This window comes from Trichomycterus rosablanca, chromosome 25 (genome assembly GCF_030014385.1).
Source record: "Trichomycterus rosablanca isolate fTriRos1 chromosome 25, fTriRos1.hap1, whole genome shotgun sequence".
Lineage (NCBI taxonomy): Eukaryota > Metazoa > Chordata > Actinopteri > Siluriformes > Trichomycteridae > Trichomycterus > Trichomycterus rosablanca.
This window is the reverse complement of record NC_086012.1, coordinates 11610953-11626826: the sequence shown is the minus strand read 5'-3', so window position 1 is coordinate 11626826 and position 15874 is coordinate 11610953. Positions and strand designations below refer to the sequence as shown.

The 15874-nt window shown below is 40.0% G+C and overlaps 1 protein-coding gene across 1 annotated transcript; it reads right to left on the bottom strand.

The window, feature by feature from the left end:
• Nucleotides 1–8999: 8999 nt before the first annotated feature.
• LOC134302223 (uncharacterized) lies at nt 9000–15195 on the bottom strand. The gene is made up of 4 exons (XM_062987258.1): nt 15144–15195; nt 11463–11759; nt 10176–10445; nt 9000–9848 (listed from the first exon to the last, which is right to left on the bottom strand). Exons 1-4 carry the CDS (start codon nt 15193–15195, stop codon nt 9700–9702), a joined length of 768 nt encoding a protein of 255 aa, XP_062843328.1. The 3' UTR covers nt 9000–9699.
• Between the last annotated feature and the right edge of the window lie 679 nt (nt 15196–15874).

Genomic DNA, 15874 nt, shown 5'->3' with positions numbered 1-15874 from the left:
TAACAGCCGGTACAGCAGAGCAGAGTAGCCGCGGTACTAACAGCCGGTACAACCGAGCAGAGTAGCCGCGGTGCTAACAGCCGGTACAGCAGAGATGAGACGACCAAGCAGGAGCCCACTAACCAGGTTCAGTAGAGCTGAGTAGAGCAGAGTAGAGTAGCCACGGTGCTAACAGCCGGTACAGCAGAGTAGAGTAGCCGCGGTGCTCACAGCCGGTACAGCAGAGCAGAGTAGCCGCGGTGCTAACAGCCGGTACAGCAGAGTAGAGTAGCCGCGGTGCTAACAACCGGTACAACCGAGCAGAGTAGCCGCGGTGCTAACAGCCGGTACAGCAGAGCAGAGTAGCCGCGGTGCTAACAGCCGGTACAACCGAGCAGAGTAGCCGCGGTGCTAACAGCCGGTACAGCAGAGTAGAGTAGCCGCGGTGCTAACAACCGGTACAGCAGAGCAGAGTAGCCGCGGTGCTAACAGCCGGTACAACCGAGCAGAGTAGCCGCGGTGCTAACAGCCGGTACAGCAGAGATGAGACGACCAAGCAGAAGCCCACTAACCAGGTTCAGTAGAGCTGAGTAGAGCAGAGTAGAGTAGCCACGGTGCTAACAGCCGGTACAGCAGAGTAGAGTAGCCGCGGTGCTAACAGCCGGTACAGCAGAGCAGAGTAGCCGCGGTGCTAACAGCCGGTACAGCAGAGTAGAGTAGCCGCGGTGCTAACAACCGGTACAACCGAGCATAGTAGCCGCGGTGCTAACAGCCGGTACAGCAGAGCAGAGTAGCCGCGGTGCTAACAGCCGGTACAACCGAGCAGAGTAGCCGCGGTGCTAACAGCCGGTACAGCAGAGATGAGACGACCAAGCAGGACTGCAGTTCCCCAGTGCCAGCAACACTCATGCAGCCCAAGACCATGATGCTACCACCACCATGCTTGACTGTAGGCAAGATACAGTTGTCTTGGTACTTCTCACCAGGGCGCCGCCACACATGCTGGACACCATCTGAGCCAAACAAGTTTATCTTGGTCTCGTCAGACCACAGGGCATTCCAGTAATCCATGTTCTTGGACTGCTTGTCTTCAGCAAACTGTTTGCAGGCTTTCTTGTGCGTCAGCTTCCTTCTGGGATGACGACCATGCAGACCGAGTTGATGCAGTGTGCGGCGTATGGTCTGAGCACTGACAGGCTGACCTCCCACGTCTTCAACCTCTGCAGCAATGCTGGCAGCACTCATGTGTCTATTTTTTAAAGCCGACCTCTGGATATGACGCCGAACACGTGGACTCAACTTCTTTGGTCGACCCTGGCGAAGCCTGTTCCGAGTGGAACCTGTCCTGGAAAACCGCTGTATGACCTTGGCCACCATGCTGTAGCTCAGTTTCAGGGTGATAGCAATCTTCTTATAGCCCAGGCCATCTTTGTGGAGAGCAACAATTCTATTTCTCACATCCTCAGAGAGTTCTTTGCCATGAGGTGCCATGTTGAATATCCAGTGGCCAGTATGAGAGAATTGTACCCAAAACACCAAATTTAACAGCCCTGCTCCCCATTTACACCTGGGACCTTGACACATGACACCAGGGAGGGACAACGACACATTTGGGCACAATTTGGACATGTTCACTGTGGGGTGTACTCACTTATGTTGCCAGCTATTTAGACATTAATGGCTGTGTGTTGAGTTATTTTCAGAAGACAGTAAATCTACACTGCTATACAAGCTGTACACTGACTACTCTAAGTTATATCCAAGTTTCATGTCTATAGTAATGTCCCATGAAAAGATATAATGAAATATTTGTAGAAATGTGTGGGGTGTACTCACTTTTGTGATACACTGTATATATATATATATATATATATATTTTTTTTTTTTTATATATATATATATATATATTTTTTTTTTTCTTTATGCATTTTCTCCCCCTTTTAGCATGTCCAATTGCCCATTTGCATCATGCTTCCTCTCCACCAATGCCGATCTCTGCTCTGTTTGAGGAGAACAAAGCTAACCCAGGCCCCCTCCGACATGTGGGCAGCATGCCGTATGCATCTTATCACCCACATTTTGACGAGTGCAGTGCAGCTTAGCTGCGTGTACGGAGGGACACACCCTAAGAGCACTCTTTTTTCATCTTTTTGCACAGGCGCCATCAATCAGCCAGCAGAGGTTGTAATTGCACCAGTCATGAGAGAGAGACCCCATCCAGCTTACCCCCACCCATATGAACAGCAGACCAATCGTTGTTCATGTGGCCACTCAGCCTTAGCCGGCATTCGATAAGATGTGTTTGAGATCCCAGCTCTGGTTTCAGTGTGTGTTTTTACCGCTGCACCACCTGAGCGGCACAAGAGACATTTCTGACTTGTAAAATTCTATAATTTCATTTCTTAACTCTGTGTGTATGTGTCTGTATTATATTCCAAGTTGTGATTTTTGTTTGTTTAACCAGGGTAAAACCAGTTGTTACCAACATCATTCTACATGTTGAATATATGTTGTTTGATGTTAGATTTTGAATGATTAGATCCAAAATTTAGAATGTAAGCTAACCTGCACTTTAAGTCGTAGCCTAGCGGTTAAGGTACTGGACTAGTAATCATAAAGTCGCTGGTTCAAGCCCCACCACTGCCAGGTTGCCACTGCTGAGCTCTTGAGCAAGGCCCTTAACCCTCAATTGCTCACACAGTATACTGTCACAGTACTGTAATGCCTAGTTCACACTACACGACTTTTCCCCTGATTTTCACTCGGCGACTGGTTGGCGCTAGATTTGGCGGCTCTGGAGCAACTCAGCGTTCGTTCGGCGATCGAAACTCGGCTCTCGATCGCTATGTGTGAACTACTCAACAACTCGATCCGAGCGGCTCGCCGAGCACTGAAATTGAGATTTCTAGCATGTCAAGATATCTGATCTGAGTTGGTTGACTGGCAATGAGTGCTATGTCGAACAGCCAGTGAGAACACGATACAGTGTGAGGGGAAACACAGGGGAGGAGTATAAAAGGTGGTACAGAGGCTTAACATAGTTTATATCAGTATACATCAGCACACACTGAAGTTTTATACAGTATTTCTGACCTTTTCGTTCTCTACAAAACACCAACGTTGCATTGCAAAAAATATTTATTAACCTCCAACTAAAATCCACTTAGATTCATTTATTTTTCCTCTTTGATTTTATGCTGCACATCAGTGCACAAATTTTGATTGCTCGCTACTTGTTGATGTGCATTTTTGGACGTGGTATCATTAAACCCCTCGTCACTACTCACATTTGTTTTCGTGACAAAACGTAGTTTGGGAGACCAGAGAAGCTCTCCTGCGATTCCAGTAGGTGATAGATTGTGTGGTGTGAAATACACACAGACTTAAAAAGACTCCCGATTACAAGAGATCCAGTCGTAACTGCTTTATCCTAAATGTGTGAAGTGAAACTAAATGATGATGGTTTGAGTGTGTTTTTGATTTTCCGGTAAGCCTCGAAAAATGAAAAAAAGAAAAGAAAATGGACTATAATGCCACAGCATCAGATAATAATTTAGAACTCAATCTAACATTAAAATCTTATATTAAAACGCTACGCAGAGGGGGTCAAAATGTCTACACACTTCAACAAAATAAAAACCTGTATGAAAGTCAATTTTTCCCGAAGCAGCACCAGTGTAGCTGGTATTCTAGGATACACCCCATAGGTAGAAGTTCAGGGGTGTTAAATCAATAGAATGTAGAAGTTTATCTATTACAGTGTGTATACATTCTTTGGCCCCCTCTGTAAAATATGACTATTATTTAGGCTGTTTTAAAATACAGTCTATACAAAACAAAAAGTTCACTCTTACAACTCATTGTTGGGCAGCAGGAGTATCATTTATCATTTAACATTTACAAAATAATCAATCTGTCCTGTCAGCGATTTGATAAGATAAATTAATTATTTTAAAGTGTTTCTAAAAATCATAAAATGAAATATATTTTATATTTTAGCAGTAGAAATATTCTGATTTTAACAGTTTACTGTTAAAATAAATGTTTATATAAACTATTATATATAAACATAAGAGTTTATATGTTTCAGCATATTTTATAGTTTTCATTAAAAAATAATAATTAAGAGACTGAATTTACCCGTAACTGTGACCAAAACGGAGAAAAGAATTAGCTGCTTTACAGCCGCCATCATGCGTCTGTCACTTCCTCTTTCACACCCTTTTACAAAAAAAGGAAGTTTATCAAAAAGGCGGCGTTGGGGGTGTCATTTACATTTTCGGCATTAAGCAGACACTTTTATCCAAAGCGATTTACAATTATGACTAAACACAATTTTGAGCAATTGAGGGTTAAGGGCCTTTTCTCAGGGGCCCAAAAGGGCAACTTGGTGGTGGTGGGGCTTGAACCGGCAAGTTATCGATTATCAAGTGTAACACGTTGATAAAATCTACTATATTGTTCTGTACATGATTGTATAACATCTGGCATGACAAGGTCATTACAAAAGCTTTTCTGCAGGATTTACAGGGTCAGTGTTAATGATAGCTATTATAGAGGCACTTTGCAAGAAGCCCATGTGTTGCTATGTGCATTTTGTCTCTGACATATTTACAGACCATCTGCAGTCTAATCCACAACACAAGTGATATTGTTTATTTGGCTAATAAATGAATTATATTAAAAGGTTGGCTAAAATATTCATAATAATATCGTTATAATAATTACGGAAGCGTATTGCTGCCACACAGTTAAAAAAAAAATACCGTCAGTATGTCGTTATAACGAGAAAGGATGTCGTTATAACGAGAAAAGGATGTCGTTAAAACGAGAAAAGGATGTCGTTATAACGAGAAAAGGATGTCGTTAAAACGAGAAAAGGATGTCGTTATAACGAGAAAAGTTCATTACCTCAAATGCTGCACAGCTGATGGAGAGTATCTGCTGATGGAGAGACAGTTTGCACACATGCATGATGCTGTAACTTGTGTAACCTTACAGCTTGTGGTGCCGATCAAGATTCTCCTTTAGGATCAACAATGTCTAAACTTGGTTTAATATTCAACATTTGTCTGACATTCGGCATTCCGATCTAAATAAGTGCTTCAAAAAACACATAAGACCTTCTTATTTGATGATTTCTTACACAAATGAAAATAGTCAACATACTACAAAAACAAGTTTATGTTCAATTTAAGATTACGTCTATTTATCTAAAGAAAGGTTATAATGAAACCGTTTATCCAGCTCCCACTTCATCTAATGAGTTAGGGACCGTCATAAAACTAACTGAGAAACGTAGGAAACATGCACTTATCCACACTAATAAATCCATTTAAATCTGGTATGATTTGTATTTTTGGAAATATAATTTGTATATTTGAAATATAAATTTATTACAGATTTATTTATCTTTATTTAAATGTAATGTAAAATAAATACCATGTTATTTCAAAAAATAAGGTTTTTGTAGTAGGTGAGAAACATTGATGTGTTTTTGTAAAAACTGTTTGACATTAATTCATCAAATCATACCAGATTTAAATGGATTTATTAGTGTGGATAAGTGCATGTTTCCTACGTTTCTCAGTTAGTTTTATGACGGTCCCTAACTCATTAGATGAAGTGGGAGCTGGATAAACGGTTTCATTATAACCTTTCTTTAGATAAATAGACGTAATCTTAAATTGAACATAAACTTGTTTTTGTAGTATGTTGACTATTTTCATTTGTGTAAGAAATCATCAAATAAGAAGGTCTTATGTGTTTTTTGAAGCACTTATTTAGATCGGAATGCCGAATGTCAGACAAATGTTGAATATTAAACCAAGTTTAGACATTGTTGATCCTAAAGGAGAATCTTGATCGGCACCACAAGCTGTAAGGTTACACAAGTTACAGCATCATGCATGTGTGCAAACTGTCTCTCCATCAGCAGATACTCTCCATCAGCTGTGCAGCATTTGAGGTAATGAACTTTTCTCGTTATAACGACATCCTTTTCGCGTTATAACGACATCCTTTTCTCGTTTTAACGACATCCTTTTCTCGTTATAACGACATCCTTTCTCGTTATAACGACATCTTTTCTCGTTATAACGACATACTGACGGTATTTTTTTTTTATCTGTGTGGCAGCAATACGCTTCCGTAAATAATAATAATATAATAATAATAATAATAATAATAATAATAACACTGAAGATGAAAAAAGTTGGACAATAAACATTCTATCAAAAAAATTAAACTGATTAAATCGTTCACTATGAATATAGGAATGAATTATGCACTGGCTAAACAAGTTGAGTTCATAACCAAACTAGTTACTTGGTGCGCCATCTAGCGGTTTTATGTGTCAGTAACAGCATCCCTGTTAAACAGGTATGAACAGGTCACATTACAGTCACTGCTCTGCTGGGAAACCAGAGAAAATGATTAGCTGCTTCACAGTTGCCATCGTGTATCAAACACTTCCAATGTACAGCAAACAGAAGCTAAAGAACTGCAGAGGGTAAAAAAGGTGTTCACCTTCTTTTATGTCCTTATTTTACAACTATTTTAGATTCCTCAGCATATTCTAATTGTTTTTTTTTTCCAGTTCATTAGATTATGTAGGCATACAGCAGATGTAAATGAAAAGTTAAACAACAATAATAACCAAAAAAGAAAAAATAATAATAACAAAGGCCAAAAAATAGACATAAATCTTTAAATAGAAACTGAAAACACTCTTACAGCTACAGTGTATCACAAAAGTGAGTACACCCCTCACATTTCTGCACATATTTAAGTATATCTTTTCATGGGACAACACTGACAAAATGACACTTTGACACAATGAAAAGTAGTCTGTGTGCAGCTTATATAACAGTGTACATTTATCCTTCCCTCAAAATAACTCAATATACAGCCATTAATGTCTAAACCACCGGCAACAAAAGTGAGTACACCCCTAAGTGAAAGTTCCTGAAGTGTCAATATTTTGTGTGGCCACCATTATTTCCCAGAACTGCCTTAACTCTCCTGGGCATGGAGTTTACCAGAGCTTCACAGGTTGCCACTGGAATGCTTTTCCACTCCTCCATGACGACATCACGAAGCTGGCGGATATTCGAGACTTTGCGCTCCTCCACCTTCCGCTTGAGGATGCCCCAAAGATGTTCTATTGGGTTTAGGTCTGGAGACATGCTTGGCCAGTCCATCACCTTTACCCTCAGCCTCTTTAATAAAGCAGTGGTCGTCTTAGAGGTGTGTTTGGGGTCATTATCATGCTGGAACACTGCCCTGCGACCCAGTTTCCAGAGGGAGGGGATCATGCTCTGCTTCAGTATTTCACAGTACATATTGGAGTTCATGTGTCCCTCAATGAAATGTAACTCCCCAACACCTGCTGCACTCATGCAGCCCCAGACCATGGCATTCCCACCACCATGCTTGACTGTAGGCATGACACACTTATCTTTGTACTCCTCACCTGATTGCCGCCACACATGCTTGAGACCATCTGAACCAAACAAATTAATCTTGGGCTCATCAGACCATAGGACATGGTTCCAGTAATCCATGTCCTTTGTTGACATGTCTTCAGCAAACTGTTTGCGGGCTTTCTTGTGTAGATAATTCAGAAGAGGCTTCCTTCTGGGGTGTAGTGTGCGGCGTATGGTCTGAGCACTGACAGGCTGACCCCCCACCTTTTCAATCTCTGCAGCAATGCTGACAGCACTCCTGCGCCTATCTTTCAAAGACAGCAGTTGGATGTGACGCTGAGCACGTGCACTCAGCTTCTTTGTATGACCAACGCAAGGTCTGTTCTGAGTGGACCCTGCTCTTTTAAAACGCTGGATGATCTTGGCCACTGTGCTGCAGCTCAGTTTCAGGGTGTTGGCAATCTTCTTGTAGCCTTGGCCATCTTCATGTAGCGCAACAATTCGTCTTTTAAGATCCTCAGAGAGTTCTTTGCCATGAGGTGCCATGTTGGAACTTTCAGTGACCAGTATGAGAGAGTGTGAGAGCTGTACTACTAAATTGAACACACCTGCTCCCTATGCACACCTGAGACCTAGTAACACTAATGAGTCACATGACATTTTGGAGGGAAAATGACAAGCAGTGCTCAATTTGGACATTTAGGGGTGTAGTCTCTTAGGGGTGTACTCACTTTTGTTGCCGGTGGTTTAGACATTAATGGCTGTATATTGAGTTATTTTGAGGGAAGAATAAATTTACACTGTTATATAAGCTGCACACAGACTACTTTTCATTGTTTCAAAGTGTCATTTTGTCAGTGTTGTCCCATGAAAAGATATACTTAAATATCTGCAGAAATGTGAGGGGTGTACTCACTTTTGGGATACACTGTATATCACAGACTCCTGTTAATGTTATACACAAGAAACACAATAAGTAATTTTCCACTTTCTTATTTTAAATACAACCCTAAATCAGAAAAAGTTGGGACAGGGTGGAAAATGCAAATTAAATAAAAATGCAGTGTTCCTTACATTTACTTTGACAAGACATTTTATGTTTTGTCTCTTCAACTTCGTTTCATTTGTTAATATACTGTACCTTCATTCCTGCATTTCAGACCTGCAACACATTCCAAACAAAGTTGGGACGAGGAAAATTTAGGGCTAGTTATGAGGTAAAAAAAAAACTAAATAATGATTTGATTCCAAACAGGTGATTGTAATCATGGTTTGGTACAAAAGCAACATCCAGGAAAGTTTTTGATGAGCAAAGATGATCAGAGGATCTCCAGTTTATCAACAAATGTGTGAGAAAATGATTGAAATGTCTAAAAACAATGAACCTCAAAGAAAGATTGGAAGGGATTTGCATATATCTCCCTCTACGGTGCATAATATCATTAAACCATTCAAGGAATTAGGAGGAATTTCAGTGTGTGAAGGCCAAGGGTGCAAGATAAACCTGAACGCCCATGATCTCTGATCCCTCAGACGGCACTGCATCAAGAACCGCCACTCAACAATAGCTGATATAACCACATGGGTGAAGGATTACTTTGGGAAACCTTTATCAAGCACTACAATACAGAGTTACATGCACAAATACCACTTAAAACTTTACTGTGCAAAAAAGAAGCCTTATGTTAACCATGTCCAGAAGCGGCGTCAACTTCTCTGGGCTCTGAGGCATCTAGGATGGACCATCATACAGTGGAAACGTGTATTGTGGTCAGATTATTTATATTCCTGGTCAATTACACTTCTGTGATGGCAGCATTAATACAGAAAAGTACATTGAAATCTTAGAGCTACATGTGCTGCTTTCAAGACGTCATCTATTCCAGGGACGTTCATGCATTTTTCAACATGACAATGCAAAACCACATGCTGCACACGTTACAAAGGCATGTCTGTGGAAGAAGAGGGTACATGTACTGGACTGCCCTGCCTGCAGTCCTGACCTGTCTCCAATAGAGAATGTGTGGAGAATTTACAGGAAACAACCACACAGACGCACAAACGGCAATTTTCAGTAGCTTCGGCTGGCCTGACTGCATGTCTTTTGACTTGTGGGTGGAAACCAACATGGACACTGAGAGAACCCACAAACTCCACACAGAATAAAAATTTGTATAGCACTTACAATGAACATTTCCAGATCCATGCCCACCCAACTTCTTAACCCCTTCCCCCACAAATGGGCAAAGGTCAAAACTGAAAGTCCTTGATTGTATATAGATTGAAAAGCAGTTTATTCCCTGTGTTGCTCTATTTTTGGTTTGATGAGCCTCTCTCTAATGTGGACGGTGATCACTGCAGACATCATGAGAACCAGACCCACAGAATATGGCGCTATCTTCAGCAGGCAAACAGATACACCTGTAGTAGTGATAGCATCACCTGAAACACACAAGATCAACTGTGTAACGTGTTGATAAAATGTGGTTAAAAATCTACTGTATTGTACTGTACATCAGCTGTTTCTTAACCGTATTTTTTTATTTTAACCAATTAAAACATGTGTGCTTCATTATATTATTATATGTTGTTAGATGTTGCCTAATTGTGAGCAAATATTTTTTCACAGCAATGAACAATCAGCTGTTTACAAAAATGATTAAAGGGGATGTTAGTAAGATTAAATAAGACGTCTAAGGTTTTGCACAACACAATTTCTAATTTGTATTTTATGAGCCAGTTTATATGCACTGTATGTACTGTACTTACTTATGGGTTTAGGCTCAAAAGGGCAGAGTTGATTTATCTCCTTTGAAGTCACTTTTGAGCTGACTGGGTTGCTATGATTACAGATGACATGGCTGCCATTAACACAGAGAGAAAGTGTATAGGAGACACCTTCAGTTAATGTCTCACTCTTCTCACAAGTTTTCTTGTCAAAGCTTGAGGTGATTGAGAGTGTGAGGCCTAAACAGGTCACATTACAGGAGTCACTGCTCTGCTGGTAAACAGAAGTAAGTTCTGGTTCCTTCACTGGATCTGCAGTACACAAATACACATGTATTACTGTACAGCTAGTCTGGCAGGACCAGATGTTTACTCTAACATGATTAATGTTTTATATAAAGTCCTATTAGGACAGAAATAAATCTGCTAACACACCAGCACTGGAATTCTGAACTTTTCGAGTTTGAATCTCAGCTTTGCTACTAGTCCAGGGCTTTTGAAAACCTGGGTTGCAAACCTTGGGTGGGTCGTGAGCAAAAAAAAAGGGTATAATAATAAAAAATAATAGTAAATAAATTTTAACAGGCACATAAACACGAAATGAACTTGTACACAAACGCCCCCTTGTGGAGGCTTTGCGTTACACTTTATAAACCCCAGTGGGACCAGACTGCTATCAATTTTATTCATTATAAAATTGTATAATTAATTGTTTGTGTTGTCTGGTTCACAGTAAAATCACGAACAAAATGTGGGTCACTTAAAAAAAGTGAACCCTGTATTAGTTGGCTGGGCTCCCCTGGCAGGAACAATTGGCAGTGCCTGCAGCAGACAAAGATGACCACTAGTCTGTTGAGTGGAAAAAGACAGGATTAATGGGGAGGGGGTGTTCATTGCTGTCTAAGGATCCTGGGTAGTAGCCTAAGGCACCTGTACAGAAGTGGGGGAACATGGAGATCCTCACGCGGCGAATGTCTTTGTGCGGGACTGGTGTTACGCATGAATCCACTTAATTACGGGCGCACGACAGAGGAAGCATGTATCATGTATAAATACCCTCTTCGGATGTGATTGGCGTCTCGAGCAGCGTCAGACTAACTGGCTACTGGCTATGCTACATTGGGAGAAGGGGGCATTTATTTTCACTACATGCTTTATCCTGGCCAGGGTCATAGTGGGTCCTGTAACCCCCAACACTGAGGCACAAGGCAGATGTACACACTGGACAGGTCACCAATCAATCAAAGGTCACCATACATTCATACATTCACTTCATCTGATGATGACATCATTGTTAGGTTACAATTGCATTGTTCCTGTAAAACTCACCCAAAACATGCAGTGTGTAATTAGCCACATACTTGATCTCAGTATTTTCAGTTTTTGCTTCATACAGTCCACTATCAGTCTTCTGTAAATTCTTCAGTGTTAAACTCAGTGTTTCAGTATTGAACTCCACCCGGTCTTTATAAGCATCAAAGTTCTTTATGAATTTACTCTCACTGTCGTATCTCAGAATAATATTGTTGTGCTTAAACGTCCACCAGAAAAGATCAAACTCAATGTTTTTATCTTGTGTGTCCAGTTGAACCTCACTGTTAACCAGCTTATACACATCACTGGATGCTGTAAAAAAGAACAAGAAGACATTTAGTTATATTATGGTGATATTTTTCTGTATTTTTTCATTCACTAAGTAGTAACAAGACTTATAATATTATAATAATATAAAAAATAATATGTTGAGTGATGTACAAAAACACACTCTCTTCAATTGCCTCCATTATTGTTGCATTAAAGATCACAGATCATTAAACATAACATGATATCACACAAAGCAAACTTATGTAGAAACACGTTTTTGTAAAATATTTTGGTTTAGCTTGGAAACAAATTGATGCAACACAAATATATGAACTTAAATTAATAATATAACCAGTGTACTAAAATGTATTGATATGCTAATTTAGTGACACAGGCTTGGTTTTTGACACTGTACTTTTGGTTGTTGAGACCAAATGACAAATGACTTAAATGAGAATTATTTTCTGATTAGCAATAAACTGAAGTGGGGTTTCGTTTGGCCTCCAAAGCCAAGTTAATGTGAAGCACAACTGACTGTGGACAGTGACACGTTTTCCAGCAATGTTTGAACAGATCTTATGACCTTAATTTGCCTACAAGTGACATTTCTTTTTTTTTCCTCTCCACCAATGCCGATCCCTGCTCTGATTGAGAAGAACGAAGCTAACCCACGCCCCCTCCGACACGTGGGCAGCAGCCGAATGCATCTTATCACCTACACTTTGACGAGTGCAGTGCAGCTTAGCTGTGTGTACAGAGGGACACACCCTAAGAGCACTCTTTTCTCATCTCTGTGCAGGCGCCATCAGTCAGCCAGCAGAGGTCGTAATTGCACCAGTCATGAGAGAGAGACCCCATCCGGCTTAGTCCCGCCCATATGAACAACAGGCCAATCGTTGTTCATGTGGCCGCTCAGCCTTAGCCGGCATGCAGAACTGAGATTCGATACCATGTATTTGAGATCCCAGATGTGGTTCCAGCGTGTGTTTTTATCGCTGCGCCACCTGAGCGGCACAAGAGACATTTCTGACTAGTAAAAGTCTATCATTAATTTCTTAAATCTGTGTGTATGTGTCTGTATTATATTCCAAGTTGTGATTTTTGTTTCTTTAAACAGGGTAAAACTTGGTTGTTCAGTTGTTTGAAACAATTGCTTTAGGGGGCTGTATATGATTTTAAGGCATCAGTTGTTACCAACATCATTCTACATCATTATAGACTGTTTGATGTTAGATTTTAAATGATTAGATCCAAAATTTAGAATGTAAGCTAACCTGCACTTTAAGTCGTAACTTAGTGGTTAAGGTACTGGACTAGTAATCAGAAAGTCGCTGGTTCAAGCCCCACCACTGCCAGGTTGCCACTGCTGAGCTCTTGAGCAAGGCCCTTAACCCTCAACTGCTTACACAGTATACTGTTACAGTACTGTAATGCCTAGTTTACACTACACTACTTTCCCCCTGATTTCCGCTCGGCGACTGGTCGGCACTAGATTTGCCGGCTCGGGAGCAACTCGGCGTTTGCTAGGCAATCGAAACTCGGCTCTCAATCGCTATGTGTGAACTACTCAACAAGTCGATCCGAGTGGCTCGCGGAGCACTCGAATCGAGATTTCTAGCATGTCAGATATCTGATCTGAATTGGCCGACAAGTTGGCAATGAGTGCTATGTCAAACAGCCAATGAGAACACAAGATACAGTGTGAGGGGAAACATAGGGGAGGAGTGTAAAAGGTGGTACAGAGGCTTAATATACAGGGTGGGCCATTTATATGGATACACCTAAATAAAATAGGAATGGTTGGTAATATTAACTTCCTGTTTGTGGAACATTAGTATATGGGACACCCATAATGTGGTGGTGCACCATCTTAAGTGGTCAGAAACTTGTAAATAACTCATGAAAGAATAAAGTTACGTTAAAACCAAGCACACCATTGTTTTTCTTGTGAAATTCTCAATAAGTTTGATGTGTCACATGACCCTCTTCCCATTGAAAAAACTAAAGTTGGATCCAAAATGGCCGACTTCAAAATGGCCGCCATGGTCACCACCCATCTTGAAAAGTTTCCCCCCTCCCATATACTAATGTGCCACAAACAGGAAGTTAATATCACCAACCATTCCCATTTTATTTAGGTGTATCCATATAAATGGCCCACCCTGTAGTTTATATCAGTATACATCAGCACACACACAAGTTTTATACAGTATTTATGACCTGATCGTTCTCTACAAAACACCAACGCTGCATTGCAAAAAATATTTATTAACCTCCAACTCACTATAGAACATTTCAAGCCAAATCCACTCAGATTCATTTATTTTTCCTCTTTGATTTTACGCTGCACATCAGCGCACAAATTTTGATCGCTCGCTACTTGTTGACGTGCATTTTTGGACATGGTATCATTAAACCTTTCGTCACATCTCGCGTTTGTTTTCATGACAAAACGTAGTTTGGGAGACCAGAGAAGCTCACCTGCGATTCCAGTTGGTGATAGATTGTGTGGTGTGAAACCCCCTATTGCCGATCAGTTGTGTAGTGTGAACTGTACAGCGACCTGATGACTTGGAAAGTCGTGTAGTGTGAACTTGGCATAAGTCGCTTTGGATAAAAGGCGTCTGCAAATACTGAAAATGTAAATGTAAAAATGTAAAATAATCAACAATAAACTGCAGGTCGATGTTGTAAGTTAAGTGTGACTGCTTTATCTTAAATGTGTGAAGTGAAACTAGATGATGATGGTTTGAGTGTATTTTTGATTTTCCAGTAAGCCTCGAAAATAAGAAAGAAAAAAAGAAAAGAAAATGGACAATAATGCCACAGCATCAGATAATAAGTAAGAAAACATTCTAACATTGAAATCTTATATTAAATCACTACACAGTGGGGGTCAAAATGTCTAAACACTTAAATAAAAACCTGTATGAAAGTAAATTTTTCCCGAAGCAGCACCAGTGTAGCTGGTATTCTACGATACACCCCATAGGTAGAAGTCCAGGGGTGGTAAATCAATAGAATGTAGAGGTTTATCTATTACAGTGTGTATACATTCTTTGGCCCCCTCCGTAAAATACAATTATTATTTAGGCTGTTTTAAAATACAGTCTATACAAAACAAAAAGTTCACTCTTACAACTCATTGTTGGGCAGCAGGAGTATCATTTATCATTTATCATTTACAAAATAATTAATCTGTCCTGTCAGCGATTTGATAAGATAAATTAATTATTTTAAAGTGTTTCTAAATATCATAAAATGAAATATATTTTATACTTTAGCAGTAGAAATATCCTGATTTTAACAGTTTACTGTTAAAATAAATGTTTATATAAACTGTTATATATAAACATATAACAGTTTATATTTCAGCATATTTTATAGTTTTAATAATAAAAAAAATAATTAAGAGACTGAATTTACCCGTAACTGAGACCAAAACGGAGAAAAGAATTAGCTGCTTTACAGCCGCCATCATGCGCCTGCACTTCCTTTTTTTTACAGAAAACGGAAGTCTGAAACTGAATACACTGCTACACATTTTGCATAGGGCGGCACCGTGGCTAAGTGGGTAGCACTGTCGCCTCACAGCAAGAAGGTCCTGGGTTTGATACCCAGGCGGGGTTGTCCGGGTTTTTTACTTGCAAAGTTTGCATGTTCTCCCCGTGTCTGCGTAGGTTTCCTCCGGGAGCTCCGGTTTCCTCCCACAGTCCAAAAACATGCAGTCAGGTTAATTGGAGACACTGATAGGTGAATGAGTGTGTGTGTCTGCCCTGTGATGGACTGGCGCCCCATCTAGGGTGTTACTGTGTGCCTTGCGCCCATTGAAAAGCTGGGAAAGATTTTTTACCCATTATTACATCTGTTTTTAAAATATAAATGTATTCATTTAATATTGATGTGATAATTTTCTTTTATAAAAATTATAAAAAAAAATTTAATAGTTTTTTTTATTTATTTTTTTATAAAACTTTACTAAATATTTCTAACATTTAAATTTGATGCCTGCAACAAATGCAAGTTGGGACAGAGACCAAATAAAAGTGAAAAATTAAAGTTACAGTGTTTTGAAACATTCCACAATGAGCAGGTGAACTGGTAGCAGGTGAATGATTGGGTATAAAAATAGAATCCACCAAAAACTAAGTCTGTGC

Bases quoted from the DNA above. Each gene is read 5' to 3' on its own strand.
- LOC134302223 (XM_062987258.1), bottom strand. From the start codon at position 15,195: ATGGCGGCTGTAAAGCAGCTAATTCTTTTCTCCGTTTTGGTCTCAGTT. The intron at 10,446-11,462 runs GTGAGTTTTACA...TGTGTACTGCAG, and splicing joins TTACACACTGCATGTTTTGG to ATCCAGTGAAGGAACCAGAA. The intron at 9,849-10,175 runs GTAAGTACAGTA...TGTGTGTTTCAG, and splicing joins TTTTGAGCCTAAACCCATAA to GTGATGCTATCACTACTACA.